This window comes from Leptonychotes weddellii, chromosome 5, assembly GCF_054177405.1.
Source record: "Leptonychotes weddellii isolate Sample4059 chromosome 5, ASM5417740v2, whole genome shotgun sequence".
Classification (NCBI taxonomy): Eukaryota; Metazoa; Chordata; class Mammalia; order Carnivora; family Phocidae; genus Leptonychotes; species Leptonychotes weddellii.
Window position 1 is genome coordinate 101,305,972 of NC_138373.1, and position 20,523 is coordinate 101,326,494.

Consider the following 20,523-nt stretch of genomic DNA (forward strand, 5'->3'; position numbering starts at 1 on the left):
GTTGCTATTTGTCCTAAGAGCTGGATGCTGAACATGTATCTTCCAGGTTAAGTCTCTCCCCCATCCCACCATGTGCCCTCAAAAGAAGCTGGAAAGTTTAAGCGAACTGCCACAAGAGGGCTCCCCCCACCTCCTTCCTGGCATCTTAAATGGGAGTACTGAGGGACAAAAGGGACTAGGTCATCCTCTTCAGGGGTCAAAAGACACCCACTGACCTGCCATCCAGCTAAAGTCCTTTCCATTATCATTATCTTATGAGGGGCTATAGTACTAGAAGGAATATGCTTATTAATGTATAAATAAAGCACTTGGGAAAAAGGTGCTCTTATCAGTAACCTTGGTCACCAAGCAGGACTTTTGAGGAGCACAGAGGTAACTGAATACAAATGATTTATTTCACACTGGTACTTGGGGCTCTCAAACTTACTGTATGCCTAAATCCTGTCCCTTCCCACATCAAGATGGGAAGGTCTCTGTCCCCAAAGCTTAAGAAAGTGGTGAGAGTGGGGAAGGCCTCCCTAGCTCCCCAAGACCTCACCCACCAAAGGAAGGGGATGCTCCATCTTTTTCTTTTCCTGGGGCCAGACAGTAGTAGCAGGAGATGAAGAGAGTAGTGGCAGGAGTGGGCTGGGAGGGCAAAGGCTTGTCCTTTCCCTCAAGACACTGTGGAATCTCTGGATGAGGCTTGGCATCCTGACAATGGGGAACCGTATGCCTGAAGCAGAGGTGATACAGGGCCATAGCTGTAAGGAGGATCAAGTTCATTATACCATCCAGACCTTTACCCTTCATGTTTACCACTGCCAAAGTCCAGAACTAGATAGGTGAGGGGACTCCAATCTATGGATGAGGGGACCCTGTTCCAACCGGAAGCACCTGATTGCACAGGGCTAGGGAGATCTGAGAGTGGAGGCAGGGTGGGTCACTCCAAGTTCAGGGCCCTCTAGCCAATGAAGTCCCTAATGTCTACCAACAGGTGATAAACAAGGCTAAGAACAGGATGAAATCCTTTACAACTAAAAGAGCAAAGTCACGAAGCCCTCGCATTCCTGGTGCCCAATTCATTCAGGCTCCCCTCCAGAGTATGATGGAAAGTAGTAAGCAGTGTAGAAATAAGCCTAAGTTCCTCCATAACCTCACTCTCCCCCTGTCAAGTGTACCCTTTGCCCCTCTGCTGAGAGAAGGAGCAGTCTAGAGAGAGGGACCAGAGACAGAAGTACCCTCACCATTTAAATACTGTCCCATGCTGCTGCACATCAAGGATGAAGGTCTGCTCCAAAGCTGCATAAAACAAGTTTAATTTCCAACCAGGGTCACAGTCATCGCGTATCCCACATTTTGGGCAAGGAGAGAGAAGGTGAGTCATTAAACATATACAGTCTACAGTCCAGAGGAGAAAAGAAGAAGAGAAAAACCAGAACTGCAGTTACTACTGTAACATCACAAAACACACTCTGCTGGGGGAGGGGGCCCAGAGGGGAATCTCTAGGGGGGGAAAAGGCTGTAACAAAGGAAAGCATAAAATGAAATCTACCAGAGGAGAATGTGGGAGGGAACAGGCAAAAATGGAATGAGAAACCCAATCCAGAAAGAGCTTTTATGAGAATGGGAATGTAGAAAGGACCACCCACCCCTGCCAAGGGCCTAGCAACCAGGAATACTACCAAGATCACTTACTGCTCCCCCCTGCTGGATGGATCCTTGAGCAGCACCAAGGCAACCTCCAAGGCTGCTTGCTAACACCCTCAGGCCCACTGGTCTCTGGAGCCCCCCAAAACAAGGTAGGGGTGGGCCTTAAATAAGAAAAACCTAATTGGGACTGCCATCTAACTAGGGAGGGTCAGACTGGGAGGCAGGAGAAGAGGTAAAATCCTCAGCTACTGCAAAGACCAAGAGTGGGGAATCCTAAGTAGGAACGAAACAAGGAAAGGGGAGACAGGCAACAGCAGTGAATGAGTTGAGAAGGCAAAGGCAACAGTTCAGGAGGGGAGAGGCAACAGGGGCAGGAGCAAAAAAATGAGGAAACAGAGGCAGAGGCAAAGGAAAGGGGGGGAGGGAAGCATCCGTGCAGTCAGGGGAGTGAATACATGTTAAAATGAACTAGAAGCTCCAGCATACCTCTCCCCTCACCCCTGCCACCAAATACACACACACACACACACACACACACACAGGCCTAGAGATCAGGAGACCTGCACACTCCCACTGCATCTTGGGTAAACAGTACATCACTAAGGAACTGGCACTGAGGGAGACACCCCTGGAACCTCTCTTTCACAGTTCAACCTGGGGTAGGGTGGGGGTACTGATCTGCCTGTTGTAGACAAAGGTGGCAGGAAGCCTGGCCCCACGGGGTGGGGCTTGGGACAGTCCTTCTGGGAAGGGGTCCCTCAGCCATGCTCTGGGGGGGGTAGGGGGGAGGACAGGGTGCCGGGGCCCTGACCATAGCAGAAAGGTTATGGGCGGCCGTTTTGGAGCTCAGGGCGCAGCCAGCACACACAGGAGCCCACAGAAAAGCCACGGCTTCACAGAAACCGCAAAGTCAGGACCCGGGCCAGGACCTCAGGGACAAGCGCCCCCTGTAAACAGAGAGACGCAGTAGCAGCAGCTTCTGAACTACATAATAATGGGGGGAGGACCCTGAAGACCACTGCATCCCACCAGCACCAACAACTACTTCAGAGTTCTAATTTCCTCCACTCCAACCTCAAATGGATTCATGGGAAGTGGCTGAAACGGGCAGGAGAAAACTGTTGGGGTGGAGTGAGGAGGGACAGCAGGATAGTCTGAGGGTCTAGAAACAGAACAGAAAATTTTCAGCCTTCAGCACATCCTAGACTAGAGAAAGAGAGAAGTGGAGAATAGGGGAATTGAAACTGAGGTCTGCTATGTCACCCCCACTCCCCTGCTCCCCATTAAACCACCCAGCCAGCCCCGGTCAGGTCAGCAGGACTACTAGGGTGAGGAAACTTCTGACAAAGGACAGATAAACCACCCAGTCTCCAAGATCAGAAGATGGGGGGGGGCATGGGAGGGCAGGAATAGACTGATCCATGCCTCACCTTCTCCTAACAACACAAGAGGATGAAGATGGAAAACCTGAGGCCCACCCCCCAGTGCCCTGGATCCCAAACACACCCCATGGTCTTGCTCTCCCCATCTTCCTCACAAGCTCCTGAGGAACAGATCTAAGGATGAGGAGGAGGATCAGCTGAACACTGGGCTGACAAGAGTGAGTGGGCTCTTCTCTCCTTCCCAATAACAAGGCAGGGCAGAATAGCATCTCCTTGGGAACAGTCATCTAGAGATAAAGACCATCCCCCTGCCCTGAACAGGATGTAGAGAGGGGTACAAGGAAGATGGCGGTGGAAAATCCATCATCTGTCCTATCATCCAGAAAAACCTACCTGCAGAGAGGAGAGGAACCAGCTCAAGACTGGGGCAGCCTTCCCTCTACCTTCTTCCCTTTATCTCACCAACATGGGAGGGGCAGATGGTAGGCTGGAGTGGGCAGTGACCTGGCTCCCAGCACCGAGCTGCACTCCACACCTCCACCCTGGCCCCCGCATATATATCTCTCTATACATGTATATACACGCGCACACATGCACGCACACACAGAGAGGCCCGTGCAATTTCCATGTAGAACAGGGAGAGAGTGGCAAAGGAAAGGAAGACGGGGAGTGGGAGAGGAACCTGTGGGGAGAGGGAAGGGACTGAGATGCCAAGAGCACAGCAACCAGAGCCAAACGAAGCGAACGGAGAGAATACCCCACCCCACCTCCCAAACCCCAGAGGATGAGGGGGGGCCACCCATGAAACCATAACAACCTTGTTTTTGTTTTAAATCCGATAAATTGGAATGATTCATCATCAGGACAGCAACGGGGACTGGTCATGGACAGGGGAGAGGAGGGGAGGCAGGGGAGGCAAGGCTCTTGTTGGGCATGCGGACATGATACCCAGGGCCCTGGCCACACTGGCAACGGGAAGGAAGGGGCAGAGCTGGGGCAGGGAGACAGTAGGTGTGTCAAGGATAGGTGGGGCGGTCGGATAGGGCTGCCTGGCTCTCACTTCTTGTTTTTGAGCTGATTGGCCAGCCAGTCCAGGCCTTCGTACAGCCCGTCCCCGCTGGTGGCACAGGTGGCCTGAATGTACCAGTTGCGGTGACGCAGAGAATGCAGGCCCAACTTGTCTGTGATCTCAGCAGCGTTCATAGCATTAGGCAAATCCTGGAGCATGAGGGAGACACACAAAAAGGAGGCTCAGGATCTTTCAAAGGCTTCTAGAACACCCATCTATCAAAGAGATGTGTACCAGCACCCTCTCCTCCTCCACTGTAGGAACCAGAACAAGGTCCTAAAGAGCTGCTTTGGATTTATTCAACCCAGAACCATAGATCCAAGGCGCTAAAGGTCATTCCATTGGGGAGCTGCAAACCAAATATGGGGTTGTAGGGAAGTGAAGAGGTGATTCAGACTGGGCAAAGAATCAGGTCTGTCTGACTATAGGAGTGAGGGCAGTTCCACTAAATTAGACAACAGGGAAGATGAAGGAGGGATTTGAGGTATCTACCACACCAATCCCTGAGGACAGAAGTGTTGCTAATTAAAGCTGGGTAGGGGACAAGAAGAGGAACATAAAGAAGCCAGCTAATCATATTCCCCACACTTCCAAAATTGAGAACACAGTCACAGGGCTTCCCCTACAATGAGCCCCAATGCCAGGATTTCCACAGCCAGGTTGACGTCTCTCAAATCCAGGGTGGGGAGAAGTCTCACCTGTTTGTTTGCAAAGACAAGGAGCACTGCATCCCGGAGCTCATCCTCTGCCAGCATCCTCATCAGCTCCTCTCGGGCCTCATTTACTCGCTCCCTATCATTGCTGTCGACCACAAATATCAACCCTAGGGAGGCAGAGCATGTGCTGCGTAAGACAGCAGATGAACTCCCATCATCCCTACCACCAAAAGACAACACCCTCCATACACCCTCCAAATATTTGCTCCCTTTCCTCCTGTTCTCCCACCCCTAGGAGCTGCAGCAGGGCAAGGATTGGCTGCCCATAACCAAGAATGACAGCCACAACTTCTGCTCACATCCGACCAACCCATGCCAAGCTGGGCAATTCATATGCCATACCCTGGGTGTTTTGGAAGTAGTGTCTCCAGAGAGGTCGAATCTTGTCCTGGCCACCCACGTCCCAAACTGTGAAGCTGATATTCTTGTACTCCACTGTTTCCACGTTGAACCCTTTGGAAAAAACAGACAATGGCCACTTGGCCTCAAACACCAGGCCTGCAAACAATACCCCAGGGGTTTCTGTTTCCCCCAGCCTGGCTCTGATCCTAGCAAAGGAAAGAAAGCTGAGGCTTCCTCAGGCCTGGTATTCCCTGACCTAGTAGCCTAAAGGCCAAAAAAAAAACCTTAGATGGGGCGCCTGGGTGGCTCAGATGGTTAAGCATCTGCCTTCGGCTCAGGTCATGATCCTGGGGTCCTGGGATCGAGTCCCGCATCGGGCTCCCTGCTCCGCGGGAAGCCTGCTTCTCCCTCTGCCTCTCTCTGTCTCTCATGAATAAATAAATAAAATCTTTAAAAAACAAAACAAAACAAAAAAAACCTTAGAGAAAAAGTGGAAGAGGATGAGGACGGCCAGTCTGGAGGTTCACAATCCCCTTGGTAACATGAGCTAACCTTCTCTGCTCATTCTCTGTCTTTGTCTCTCTCTCCTGCAAAGAAATGACTCAGCCCCACTCCGGTACCTCAACCATCATGAGTCTGCTGCAGCTAAAATGTAGGGCCTGGGAAACACAGTGAAGAAAAAGTGAGCTCTAGTCCTGGAGCCCCAAATGCAGAACCAGTGGACAATGATGATCTGGAGCCCCATCTATAAGGCAAACGTTCTCCCTCCCACAGGCAGGTCTTAACCAGGATCAGGTACACTGAGGATCTAAAGTGAAACAACTCCTGGCCTCTGGCAGGAACATCAAAGCCTTTCACCTGCTTTCCAAACAACACAGAGAACAAACCAGCTCAGTGCCTGAGGGCAACTGTTCAGTGCCAGGCTGCGGAAGTTCCCGCATCAGAGAGGGCCCGGGTAGGTGGGCAAACGGCAGCCCCAGCACCTGCTAGTAAGTTAAATAACCATCCTTCCCTGAATCTCCCCAAGTTGCATAGACTTGCCTGGTGGCCAGGTGGGGGATCTAGGAATAGGCCCCTTGCCTGGCCCAGCTGTTGGCATGAAAGCTTACATCTAAGCTGTGCCCTTACCAATGGTGGGGATGGTGGTGACGATCTCCCCCAGTTTCAACTTATACAGGATGGTGGTCTTTCCTGCAGCATCCAGGCCCACCATCAGGATACGCATCTCCTTCTTCCCAATCAGGCTCTTCAGAAGGTTTCCAAAGATATTACCCATGATCACAGCAACCACTTTCTGAGGACAGGAGGGCTCAAGTGGGGGCAGTGGCAGTCTGGTTTTGGCCTGGGCCCTGGTATGGAGAACTCAATCCTAAGGCAAAGAAACATAAACTCATTAACACATCTGCTAGTCAGGATTTCATGTAAATGGGATTTGCCAGAGTCATGGCTGGAATTTATAAGAAGCTATGAAGATCAAGTCCCACTCAGAAACATCCTGAGTCTTTGGGAGCGGAGACAAAGCCGTGAACACTCAGGACCCCTGCTCTGCCATAATGTACTGGTGTGACTTTGGATGAGTTATTCCCCCCCGTCCATATCTGCCCCTATAAATGGAAGGGACTGAACTAGATGACTTCTGAAGTCCCTTCAGTTCTGACACTCTATACCATATAAGGCCTTGCAAGACCATGAATGCCCCTCCCTCCCGCAACCTTCCCCTGAGACTCCTGGAAAGGCTGGGAGAGGAGGGAGCGGAATGAGGAGTGGCTCTTTGTGACTCCTGACAAGGTTCGGGCTTGCCAGGTCCCCAAGGTCCATGCTCAAATCAAGAGACTTCACTTCTTCCCTTTCCGTATGTCTGCAATTCCACCTTCCTTCCACACACCAAAATTAATCAGGAAGAAATAAGGTGAAAGTTGTGCCCTGTTCATACAACGGTGTGCCTAGGCTACCCCTCATTCCTAGGCTCATCGTGGCCCATCCAAGGACAGCTTCTCCACTTTCTCACCTGCAAGGAGGCAGTCACCTCATTCCCTGCCTCCTCCCTAACCCCCTTCAGTCTGTTCTCCACATAGCAGCCAGACTACTTTTAAAACCAAAATCAGGTCATGCTGCTTCTCTGTTCAAAACCCTCTCTTGGCTTCCTGTCTCCCTTTCAGTAAAATCCAAAACCATACCATGGCTTGCAAGGTCCTGCACGATCTGCATTCCCCTGCTTCTCTCGTTAGATCTCCTACTACTCTTCTCTTGGCTTACCCCACTTCAATTCCCCGACACTTTCCTGCCTCAAAGCTTTTGTATTTACTCTTCGCTCTGCCCTGAATGCTCCTCTCCCAGATAACCTTCATGGAGCATCCCCTCACTTCCTTCAGGTTAACCATCTGAATATCACCTTATCAAAGAGGTCTTCCACAACCACCTCTAATGGTTGTGGATCGCACATCACTCTCTACCCCATTTATCCTTCATTTTTCTTCATAGCATTTATCACCATCAGACACATCACACATTTGTTTCTTGCTGTACTGTTTTTCTCCTACCACAATGTCAGCTCCTTATCTATTTTGTTCACTGCTATGTTCCTGGTACCTTGAATAGTGCCTGGTACATAGCAGCTGAACAAATGAACTAAAACTCCCAGGGTCTAATACCGACCTTACTAAGCAGCTCACTAAGACTGACTGGAAACTTATGCCTGGTGCATACTAGGATCTTAACAAATTATCTGCTAAAAACACGAAGATGGCAGTAAGAAGCACTACGAAGGCACAAAGTGCCTATCTTCCCACCCCACCCATTGCCCCCAAAAGACAGAATCCTGGAGTCACTCATTCCCTCTCCTCTTCCCTCCCTTCTCTATGGCACAGGATGGCCACAGAAATGCATTTCTGAGCCAGTGAAATAGGGTTCAGGATCGCCCATGGCAGCCAGTTCTCTGTGCCTGCAGGAGACAGGCGTCCGCGGGCAGCTTATTCAGCAATCACCATATGCCAGCTGCTGGCATTCTCCGTAGAGTCTGGGAACCAGAGGCACACACACACCAAACCCAGCAGGCGAAGGAACAGGTCAAGACAGAGTGCACCCAAACCCAAGAATGTGAAAGGTGGATGGGGAGGAATCTGATTTACAAGCTAAAGCATGGGGGTTTAGTGGGAGTTGAGCTGTTTTCTCAAAAACTATTTCAGTTTTGTTTGTTTCCTACTCTCCTCAGTTTGCAGCAAATTCCAGACTAGTACAAAGGAGCCAGATCGACAGCCCCTGGAGACCAAAGTACTAGTTTGTCCAAAAAACAGAAACAATGAGTGCTTATGGAGTGTTTCATCTTCAAAGGCCTTCCCAGACATCCACTAATGAGCCAGGCGTGGTGCTCCTGGTAGGTTCCTCAGATGAGCCCTGCCCCTGACCCAGAGGGCTCACACCCCAGGGAGAGGACCTGGCTCAACCTTAGGGCTCAACTTCAGCCAAGTCGCCCACTAGCCATCCTCCCTGCCCATCCTGCCTAAACCCACCCAGGCAGACAGATCCTGGAGGATCTGTAGGCAGGAAGGGACATCTGCCCAGCTAATAAGATCAGATTCTATCAACCCTGGCAATCTGTAGTAGTCAGACTTCTGGTTCTGCCACCCTCATCTCCAGAAATTAAAACTTCCCCAAGTCTTCCTAGTCTTGATCTTATTTCCTACTCAGGCCTCCTCTTCTCCAGTTCCAGATGATACTTTGCTTTAAGGCTTTGGTAGTAGGCTTTGGCCCAGGTTCTGAACTGGAATTTATACCAAGCATTTATCTTGCTGTCCTTCATGAATGAAGCAATTGCTGATTAAAGGATTACCAATCGTGAGTGGCTGAAAAATACCCCTGGCCCCAAAACATGCACACACTGTCCTTTGGTTTGCTTCTTTGCTAAACTAGCAAGTTAACGTCTTGGTTCAAAAGCTGATCCCAGTGTTACACTTACTTCTCTTTCCTGGCATGTCCCTGAATTATCTGAGCCACTCATGTGGCACTTACTACCTCATGGAGCTTTTTCTCTCTTAGAAGTCTGTACATTTACCGTCTCTACAGTTCAACTGTATTCTCCATGGGCAAGGACTATGCCTTTTATTTATTTTGGATCTGTCCCCACTCCCAGTGCCAAGCCCACTATAGGAGTTCAACCAAGCACAGGGGCTGATTTAAGCCTCCTCTGAGGATGTCCTTATATCATTTCTTCTGCCCCAGCAGTACTTGGTATCTCTGTGTAAAGCACAGATGGTTTCTTAGATACCCTGTCAATTCTTGGCCATTTTCCACACCATATTTGACCCCAAGACTGGTTTGGAAACACCATAAAAGGACTAGAAGACTAAAATCAATGGAATTTTCTCTTGCCATTTAATACGCAATGGGCCTGATGGATAACTGATGAAATGCCCACGTAGTCACTGTGTGTCCTCTGGGGGCAGCGCCACGCCTTGAAATTAGTGGACATTATGACTCCTCTTTAATATAATCAGGAGCTGGACTCAGATGAGCATTCCAAAGCAGGTGTTGGTTTTCTTGTCCTGGCTTTCTCTGTCCCTATCACCAGATAGCACGCTGCCTCTACCACGAGGATGGTGGCAACTTGCAGCTTTGTGTCATGAACACAAATCTTGGGTTATACTGCCGATTTTTACTTTCACCCATAATGCATTCCTAAAAAAAGCTCTGGGAAGCAGAATGGCAAAAAAATACATAAACCCTGGATTGTTTCCCTATGTACTGTACAGCCTATAGTTACTCTCTTTTACCACAGATGGCACTCCTGTGTTGAAAGGGCAAAATGCCAGGGTTCCACGGGCTGTGAGAAACCAGGAATCAGCAGTTAAAACTGAAGATGAGTGGCTTAGGATGCAAAATGGACTACAGCAATATCCCTATTATTAAAAAAGTATACCTCAACATTCTATTTTACAGCCACAAGCTTTGTTATCAGTGGTACAAATAACAAGAGCTCTTAAGGTGTGTTCCAGTACAATCCGTGTGGAACACTGCAGGAGTTCAATCAAACACATTGCCTGATTTAAGCTTCATCTGAGGATGTCCTCACTGACGACTACTTACTGCCCCCAAGCCCATCCCCCCCCCACCAGGAGAGGCAGGCTGTTGCCATGACTGCTCAGCCACCCTGGCTTGTGTGTGTTGCAGGAACATGCCCGCCTCACTCTCCAAGTGATTCTGAGAGTCACACTCAGTCTGCCACACACAACTCCCCCCACCTGACTCTGGTGGGTGACTCAGGCTTGCGTCCTACAACACCTACTTCTGAGGGGACTTCTGATCTGACACCACCTCCTCCTCTTCAGGCTGCATGGGTCCAGGGAAAGGAAGACCAAGGTCTCCCAAACCTTCTGCTGCCAGGTAGGTGCACTAAAAGCAGCTTTGTTCCCAGATAATTTTCACATTGCGATATCACTAATAGAGATGCTATTTTTAGTACAGCCAATGGAGCAGACCGATAAAATGTAAGGAAACAAAAGCAGGGTCTGCCTGTACTTGGTTTCCTTAGCACAGCTGGCTTGTGACCTCTATAAACTTTCCAAGTTTTTGTCTCAAGAGCACTGTAATCACAAGCACACAAGAACTCCTAGATTAATATCTCAATGACTTTTACTGGACTCAGAGATTTCCCAAAGCCAAGAAATAGCTTCTGATGTCAGCTTCCATCCATTCACTAAGCACTTACTGGGTATACAGAACTAGGCATACAGAGAGGAAGACAACTTCTGCTTTCATGAAACTCAGTCAGTGGGAGAGAAAGACAAGCAAACAGAATTACAAAACAGCACAAGTGGAATAAGCACATAGTATAATGGGGACAGCAAGCTGGAGCAGTTAATCAAGACTAAGGAGTAAAGGGCAATTCCCAGACATGATTCTCAGGTCACCCTCCGAGCTGACTCCCGACAGAATAGGAAGTAATCAAACAATAAAAAAGAGGGAGTGGGGGAGAGGGAACATGTGTCAAAGGCATAAAGACCTGAGTTAGAGACAGCACTTTTTACTAGCCAAAGCCAGGTGCAGTTGGGAGTCAGTTTATGCCGCATGGTGAGTAAAAGGAAGTGACGACACTGGAGAGGTAAGAAGGGACTAGATCATGAAGGGCCTTAAAGGCCATACTTAGTAACATAAGCAAGTATGTGCTTTAGAAAGACCATTCTTTCTGAGCACCTGGCTGACTCAGTCAGTAGAGGATGCAACTCTTGATCTCAGAGTCGTGAGTTCAAGCCCCATGTTGGGTGTAAAGCTTGCTTAAAAAAAAATAATAATAAAGGACCATTCTGGCAGTCATTTGGGTGTAAATTAAAAGGGGAAAAAGACTTGAGGCAGAGAGACCATGTGGGAGGTACAGTAATACAGCCGAGAAATCAAAAGTTCTTAACCACAGGAAGCAATAAAAACGAAAAGATAGATTTGAAACATCAAAACAGGGCGCTTGGGTGGCTCAGTCAGTTAAGGCTCTGCCTTAGGCTCAGGTCATGATCCCGGAGTCCTGGGATTGAGCCCCGCGTGGTCAGGCTCCCTGCTCAGTGGGGAGTCTGCTTCTCCCTCTCCCCCACACCTTGTGCTCTCTCTCTCAAATAAGTAAATAAAATCTTTAAAAAAAAATAAAAATAAAAAAATAAGTCAATTAATTTAAAAAAAATTTTTTAAAAGAAATCATAGTGTTCTGAATAGTCAAGGCTCTAGTTGTAGGCATTGGAGCAGCTATGGAATATCAGAAGATGAAATGGTTGTAAGCTGGTCAGTTTCTAAGAATAGGGCAAGCTGAAAGCTTTGTTAGAGGGCAGTGCCACGGAACGTTCCAAAGAAACAAATGAGTCTAGTTTTTATCTGGTCACATTTTTATCTGGCCATATATTCTGAAACAGCCCCGATTCTCTGTTCTGATTCATTTGCTCGTTGTCCACAGGAAAAGGGCTGTCCATGGGGCCGCAGCGGAGCTCAGTCTCAACCCTGAGATCATGATCTGAGCCAAAACCAAGAGTCAGACTTAACTGACTGAGCCACTTAGGCGCCCCTTTCAGGCCTTATTTTAATTTGCCTTTTCTACAACCTTTGATCCTTTTTTTTTTTAATGTTTTTTCCTCATTGGTGTCTATGATGTCTTACTGTCTTGATGTCCTTTTGGCCCCTCTGGTTGTTTCTTACTCTCTTTCCTGGCCTCTGTTTTGCCTACCGATTTAAATGTGGATGTGCCCTAAGTTTCTGCCTTTGGCCTTTTCTCTTGTCCCACTGTACACACTCTCCCTAGATATATCAGTTAGAGTAGCATCAGTTGCAAAAGATAGAAGACACACTTGTGGCTTAAATGACAAGTAGATTTATTAAAGCATATAGCTTGAAGTCTAGGTAAAATAAGCCAGACACAAAAGGACAAAATTGTATGATTCCATGTATATGAAGCACCCTAGTCAAATTCATACAGATGGAAGTAGAATGGTGGTTGCCAGGGGGTGGAGGTAGGGGAAATGCAGGTTATTGTTTAACAATTACAGAGTTTCAGTTTGGGAAGATGAAAAAGTTCTGGAGATGGATGGTGGTGATGGTTGCAAAACAGTGTGAATGTACTTAATGCCACTGAACTGTGCACTTAAAAATGGTCAAAACGGTAAATTGTGTTATGTATATTCCCCTACACAGAGAGAGAGAGAGGGAGAAATCTAGAGCTAGAACGCTTTTTTTAATCCATCAGCTCTACAGTGTTATTAAGGACCCAAATTTTCTCCATTTTTCTGCTCTGACATCCTAGAGTTCTTATGTCTGTCTCTTCATGCTCTCGGAATTACTCCAGCATCTCATTCTTCTACATCAACATCTAAAGGCTGGACAAGAGAATGTTGTCATATGTCTTTTTTTTAAGATTGAGGAAAACTTTCCCAGATGCTCCCAGCAGACATTCCCTATATTTTATTGGCTAGAATTAGTACATGACCATTTGTGACTCAATCACTGGCAAGGGAAATGGAATGCCCACATCCCTTAGGCTGATCAGTTTTCATACCCTAGGGCTGGGGAAGGGTATCTTTATACGCCCACCCCCAACATCTGAACACATTAGGGGTTGTGTTAGAAGCAAGAAGGGGAAGAATTGCTCTTTGGGTAGATAGCCAGTAACTGCTGTCATCCTGGATCTTGGTTTCTCTTATGGCTTCAGTTACCATCTGTGCAGATGATTCCCAAATACCCAGCTCAGCCTTTCTCCTGAGCTTCACACCTTAGCACCTCAAAATTGAAGTTTAATCTAAAAATAAGTATCTTCAGGGCACCTGAGTGGCTCAGTCAGTTAAGCGTCTGCCTTCGGCTCAGGTCACGCTCTCAGGGTCCTGGGATAGAGCCCCGCGGTGGGCTCCCTGCTCAGCGGGCAGTCTGCTTCTCCCTCTCCCTCTGCCTCCTCCCCCCTGCTCATGCTCTCTCAAATAAATAAAATCTTTAAAAAATAAAAACAAATATCTTCAATCTCAGATTTGTTCCTCTTGTATTTCTTGGCTAACGAAGTGCCACCAGATCACCCAGGCCAGAAACCTGGGAGTCATTTTTGACTCTTCTACTCTTCCTTCCTAAATTTAATCAGTAGTTAAATCCTGTGGATTCTACTATTTTGATGTTTCACTATGCTTTCTTAATTACAAAAGCACTGAAATTCCACAAGCAGTCAGCCTAAAGCCCTAATAAACCTTTGCTCCAATCTGGTTCCCACTTCACAGGTCAAAAATCGAGCTGCTGGTGAACAGATGACAAAGGAAGCTATGGTTTAGACAAGGCCCACCATTACAGAGCAGTCTAAGGATTCAGAAAACAGGGAACTGGGGCGCCTGGGTGGCTCAGTTGGTTGGGCGTCTGCCTTCAGCTCAGGTCATGATCCCAGGGTCCTGGGATCAAGCCCCGCATAAGGCTCCCTGTTCCTCAGGAAGCCTGCTTCTCCCTCTCCCACTCCCCCTGCTTGTGTTCCTTCTCTCACTGTGTCTCTCTCTGTCAAATAAATAAAATCTTTAAAAAAAAAAAAAGAAAAGAAAAGAAAACAGGGAACTACCTAGCTTGGGGAATAAGTTATGTGTGATCCCTTAGCACCTCAAACATACTCCCACTCTAGGATTCACCACAGAATGTTTTATTCACATTTGTCTGTTTTGCTTTCCAGAGCTGGAACTTCCCAAATAATGTGCCTTTAGGGGCACCTGGGTGGCTCAGTCGTTAAGCGTCTGCCTTCGGCTCAGGTCATGATCCCAGGGTCCTGGGCTTGAGCCCCGCATCAGGCTCCCTGCTCCGCGGGAAGCCTGCTTCTCCCTCTCCCATTCCCCCTGCTTGTGTTCCCTCTCTCGCTGTGTCTCTCTCTGTCGAATAAATAAGTAAAATCTTTAAAAATAAATAAATAAATAAAATCTTTAAAAAAAAAAATTACATGCCTTTAATGCATTATAGGTCTGCCATACATCCCATCAGTACTGGATGGCTAGGCAGGGCTTAAGGTGGCTAGAGCCCAAGGGCCAGTCATCTCAGCTTGCAAGCACTATGTCTTTCTCACTATTACCATTCTCTGTGTATGCCATGACAAAAGGTTGGGGAAGTACTTCACTAAACTATGAGCCCTTGTCAGCAGGGACCATGCCTTATTCATGTTTCATGTCTCCAGCACCATGACTAATCTGTAGCTAGTGACTAACATGCTTGCTTTTGAGGAGTATGGTTCTACTGATGGTGGTAAAACATTTCTGAGGTTGAGGAAGACAGTATTCTATAGGTGATCCCTGATTCTTTTCCTGTATCTGACAAACTCGAGAAATGGTTGCTATGTTCTCAGAGCCCGAGCCCTAGCCCTAGGGTTCCCTGGATGGGCTTCACAGGCTTGGGGGTGGGGGAAGAACTATATGAGAGGCTCTAATTATGCTCCTCCCCTCTACCCCACTACCAGAGCAGCTCCATTTTTATCCATGCAATGTATTAGACTTCAAATAAGATTTTATAGAAGGTAACGTTTAATTCCTTTTAATAGAAGAGGAAAACCACTGCAACAGAGAGCAAATGTTCTCCTGCATCCTAAATCATGCTGAAGTTTAAACATCCATGCCTGACGCTCTAGTGTAAAAGCTCATAAAGGAAGGGTTATACCAGGCTCTCATCAGTAATGGAAGAGCTAAAGGGTACGATGAGATCTGCTACACCCAGTCATCTCATCTTTCTTCAGGAATATGGTGGTAATGGTGGATCAATGAATTCCCAAGCCATGTCCCTTCGGGTCCATATGGCACAGCAGATCCTTTGTAGAAGTCCAATACAAAGCTCTAAAACGTTCATGGAATCCCTACCGCAGTCAGTTCTTTCCCAGACTATAATGCAAGCCTTCAAACATTTGTGGAACTTCCAAATGCTCCCCATGTCTTTTAATTATCAAAAAGCTTTACTAGCATTCTACCTGTATTTGCAACAGATGTTGAAAAGGTATAGCAGGTAGAATTACACAGATATCACAACTGTGGACCTTAATACAGTACATTCTGAAACATACTCAGAGGGAGACATTTAAAGGAGATAGGACTAAATGAAAAGAGTGGCCCAGGAAATGGAGTTTGCTGAAATACTAATTGAGACCTAAAATAAAGGGACCCAGGAATCTATATCCCTGACCTAGGTCATTTAGAGTGCTCTTGTATGAAAGAGTCAACCGTTACTTCAATCATGCTGACTTTTCTAACATGAACACTATTCTTGAGCCCCCACATCCTCACCGTGCATCCAAGTTGATGGTCCAGGGCCCCTGCCTTGCTCCAGCTTCACCTCCCACTCAGGCAGCAGGAGCTGCCTCTGTGAGGCTGATGCTGAAAAAAGATTTCATTGCTCATAAGCCTACGACCAGCAAAGAAAGTCATGGTAACAATCATCCCTCTACACAGGCAGCAAGTTATTCTTTTGTCAACCTCCTCTCCTTTAAGGCAGCCCTGAGTGCTCATATTATTATTGCTATTATGATGATGATTATTAATAGCAACTAACATTTATTTGGGGCTTACTATGTGCTTTGTACAGTACTAAATACTTTACATGTATTATCTCATTTAATTCTCATGCCAATACTATGAAGTAGGTACTATCATTATCATGTTCTTTACTGATGAGGAAAATGAAGCTAAAGGAGGACAAGTTTTTCACCAAAATCATAAAACTAGTAATTAGCAGAGGCAGGATTTGAACCCAATTTTGTCTGATTCCAAGGTCCACACTCTAAATAACCATACCATAGTGCCTCTAAATTGACCCGCAACAAAAATGGTGAAGAGAGCCAAAAACAGTGATATGTTTTGAGTCTCGGGCTGCTTGGCATCCATTTCTAAAGGTGTATGGGGAAGCAGATTCCACAATTTCCCTGTTATTCACTCAGCTTTAACAAACCTGGTTTTAAAGAAGTTCCTCCTTCTAAGCAACAAATCCCACCCACTATCCTCTGAGTCCATTTCCTCTTATTATGACTCCAGTGGAAAGAGAGTAGCAGAAATGAACACACACAATATGATCCTCTGTGCACTTGAGACTTCACTTCCACTCTTTCCAGCCTGCTGCCACCCCTCCTTTATACTTGCATGCAGTTTAATAATAGCAGCTACCATTCACTGGCACCAATTCTGTGCCAGGCACCACATACATACATTGGTTCTCTCCTCTGTAATCTCCAGAATTCCAATTTTGACAATACTCGGAAGGACTTAACATCTTTGCCCACAGTGGGGAAGCAGGAGACCTGGGATTTCAGATAAATAATGACTTTGTGTTCTAGTAATATTTTTCTTTTTGGGTCTTAGTTTCCATTATCCATGCCTGTTTTGTGCCTCGTAGGAAGGTGGAGAGGCCATGACTTCATAATTACAATGCCCAAGGGCCTTTGTACCCTCACTCAGCTATCTCCAGGCACTCTCCCTGATAGCCAAGCCATCTCCTTCTCTTTACTTAAACTGTAGTCAGAAAGCTTGTTGAGTTCTACCCATTCACATCCTGTATTCATCCCAAGAGCCTACTGTTTGCATTAGGCACTGTGGGAGACACAACATGAAATCCAATCCCTGCAATCAAAATGTTTCATCTCTTTGGAAAAACAAGACTTACACATAAAATTTTTGATGATGCAAGGTAATAATTCTATGCTGGGGGGCGCCTGGGTGGCTCAGGCGGTTAAGCAGCTGCCTTCAGCTCAGGTCGCGATCCCAATCGAGCCCAGCATCAGACTCCCTGCTCAGCGGGGAACCTGCTTCTCCCTCTGCTTCTCCCCCTGCTCATGCTTTCTCTCTCTCTCAAATAAAAAATGAAATCTTTGAAATAATAGTAATAATAATAATTTCTATACTGGGAAGCGGGAAGCATGTAAATATGTGATACACAGGGGGCCCTTCCCAGCTAAATCCAAGGTCAATGATTCATTCTGTGAACAGTGACCTCTGTGGATCAGTTTCTTTCTTAAAATGAGCTTTTAGAGACATGTTATTCACACTCAGGTCTAATGTGCAATAACCAATTCACTGCTCCACTCCAGTCATATCAAGTGGAGACACTTACCCAAGAAGCTCAAGACAAAATGGCAGCAAAGATGGTCACTACCTGATTAAGGCCAGGGGAGAAAAGTATGCAGAGACTAGATTCTGTTCTGTTGCACTGACCCAAGCAATCAGACTCCTGCAGCATTCTCCTATCCATAAAACTTTCATGCCATAGACCAGGGGTGACCCAATCCAACAGCAGCAGAGGCAGGTTTTGAGTTACGCTTCTCCCTCAACCAGATGACCTCACTATTTCTTCTCACTCCTGACCACATACCACACTCCTCCTGGCCTGGCCAGAGGGAGACCGGCAGTAATACAACCCAGAAAGAAGGGAACTCCCCCAAAAGAGGAGCTACCACTTTGCTATGCAAGTGGCCGGGGTTAACAGGGAACTCCACCTCCCCCTCCTTCCCTCAAACACTGGTGTAAGCAATGGCTCCATTTTCTGTTCCGGGAATCCTGGTACTTCCTAAAGAAAGAAAGCGGATTGGAAGACACAAACTCAGAGCCAGCGACTAGCTGCTCCCTCCTCCTGTGAGACCGCCCCCGCTTTGCCTGGGGGAGGAAGGCACCACCTCTCCTCTCCAAGCAAGATCTGATCCCCCCACCCTCTTCTGCCTCTTCTCCTCCCGCTCCCCACCTGCTGCCCTGGTCCCAACGTGTGGTTCCCAAGACCCAAAGCGCAACCTCTACCGGAATAGTGCCCCTGGGGTGCCCCACTAGCTTGCCTGGCCGACTGATCCCTAAACCCCTTACGCACCCTTGCTCCATGAAGGGAGTACAGGGTGTCACCGCTGCAAGGCTCTGGTCTCCTAGTACTAAGGTGGAGCAGGAGAGAGGGTAGGAAAAAGCGGCATTCCCTAGCCCTTTAACAGGAAAAGGATACAAAACAGCCATCACCGCCCCCGCATCACCTCTCTCTGGACTGTTTTCCTCCACCTCAACCCCGACCCCTCGTAAGCCCACCTCCTGCAGGCGAGGGGAACCTAACTGCAGCCCGGGTCGCCCCCGCGTGCGAGGCAGAGCACAGATTCGTGAGCGCCCCCCACCCCCACCCCAGCTCCGCGTCCTTCAAATGTGGGGGAAGGCGAGAGACTGGCCCGGCACCCCCTCCCCGAGCTCTCAGGTGGGAAGGACCACACCGCTCCATGCCCGGCAGTGCCGGGGGGAGGGGGGCTCTATCTCCTCATCCCCCACCCCGAGCCTCTCCTCTACCGGGACCCGCCTTCCTTCCCCAGCCCCTCACCAGTTCCTGCTCCCAGCTCCGCCGCCGCAGCCGCCGCCTCCGCCCCCGCAGGTTCCGCTCGGCACTGGTTCCGCTCCCTCCGACTCCCCCAAGCCGATTTCGGCAAGGCTGCTCCCCTGGCCCCGCTCCCCAGCTCCCTCCTTCCTTTCCTCCACCTAGCACCGGAAGCCGCGACGGCGACAGGAGCTGTGCGGCGCACCCCCACCCCAGACCGGGATACTTCCCACCTCCCCGATCGCGCGAGAACTGCGCGGTAGCGAGCGGCAGTTCTCGCGATATCTATCACCATGGCAGCGGCTGCAGCAGAGGCAGCCGGGTGCAGGAGCTGAAGCCTGGGCGGGGGCCGAAGTGGGGGCTGCAGGCTGCGGGCGGCGGAGGCGGGAGCCGGGAAGTGGGGATGAGGCAGTGGGCATTGAGGTGAGAATTCCAAGCTCCGGGGCCATGCCTGAAATTTAATGACTGGAACTGCATGCTGGCCACACTGGAAGGGGCTGGGCGGAGAGGCAAAGCCAGGAGCCGGGTACGAGTGAGGAGCCCTTGCTGTGGCCCACCCTATTCTTCCAGACCACATCTTTATTTCTTAACCACGGCTAGCTGCATCTCCCTGAGAGCCCTCGCTGCATCGCTGTTGCTACTCACTCCTCCCAAGCTAAGACTGGGTTACTCAGGGGTCTGAATCAGGAGATCCTTTCCCATGGGGAAGAGGAGAGAGAGTGATGAATTTAAGAGACTGAAGGAAAGAACTGGACTCTGGTCCAGTTAGGAAGTTGGAAAGTGAAAGACAACCGTGGAAGCCTAATATTTAGAGGTGTGGTTTGAGGAAGTGTACCTAGATGACTATGAATTTTAGTATCCCAAGGAAAATGAGACTTTACACCCATGTTTCTCCACCCCTGCCCACCCCCACTTCCCTTACACTCATTTCTGCGTCTGATCTAGACATGCAGAGATGCCTTGGAACAGTCTCTGCTGTGATAGAAGGTCACTAGTAATACTAAGAACAGAAGGTTCTTTAAGTGGCCTCTCTCCTCAGTATAAGGGAACACATAGCTCTTCCCTAAGGCTTGAGCCAAAACTGGTGCTTTTCTGGATTTTTTTTTTTTTTTGGCCTTATTTCTTCTCTTTCAAGAAGAACCAGGTTGGTAGATAGCCACACTGTGTCTATCCCTTGTCCTCATCAATCCCTGATGTATATATTCACCACTCTCTTCCTCTTATCCCAGTCTGTTTTCTCTCTTATTCTAATGTGGAAAATAATATGGCCCTAGAATGTGAAGCCAAGAGGACCCTAATTTAACATAGTGAGGGATGATCTGGATAACAAGGAGCATGTTTATAGCAAAGAGAGTTGTATATGTCCTGGGCTGTTGCTATTAAGGGCCTTTGCCCTGCTAAGCTCTGTGTTGTAAATGGCAGAAGACTTCTTCAGTTTTATTGCAGACTCTTGGATCAGGCCCTGTGATACTTCCACATGACTACTCTTTCCATTTATTTTCCTAAAATTTTCACCCCACCAAGTTATGCCCCCACACCAACCACCAAAATTATGCTTTGCACCTCCCCCCTTCACTAGTGCCCCAACCACACCAAC

General features: G+C 48.2%; 1 protein-coding gene across 2 annotated transcripts; it reads right to left on the reverse strand.

Annotated features, from left to right (window-relative positions):
* Nucleotides 1-1,277: 1,277 nt before the first annotated feature.
* On the reverse strand, nucleotides 1,278-19,147 carry ARF3 (ARF GTPase 3). 2 transcript variants are annotated; one of them, XM_006729253.3, is made up of 5 exons: nucleotides 18,933-19,147; nucleotides 6,270-6,510; nucleotides 5,142-5,252; nucleotides 4,782-4,906; nucleotides 1,278-4,232 (listed from the first exon to the last, which is right to left on the reverse strand). In XM_006729253.3, exons 2-5 carry the CDS (start codon nucleotides 6,415-6,417, stop codon nucleotides 4,071-4,073), a joined length of 546 nt encoding a protein of 181 aa, XP_006729316.1. In that variant the 5' UTR covers nucleotides 6,418-6,510; nucleotides 18,933-19,147; the 3' UTR covers nucleotides 1,278-4,070. The 2 variants fall into 2 exon arrangements, with proteins under 2 accessions (XP_006729316.1, XP_081677721.1); XM_081821595.1 differs by lacking the exon at nucleotides 18,933-19,147 and adding an exon at nucleotides 15,887-15,952.
* Nucleotides 19,148-20,523: the final 1,376 nt, after the last annotated feature.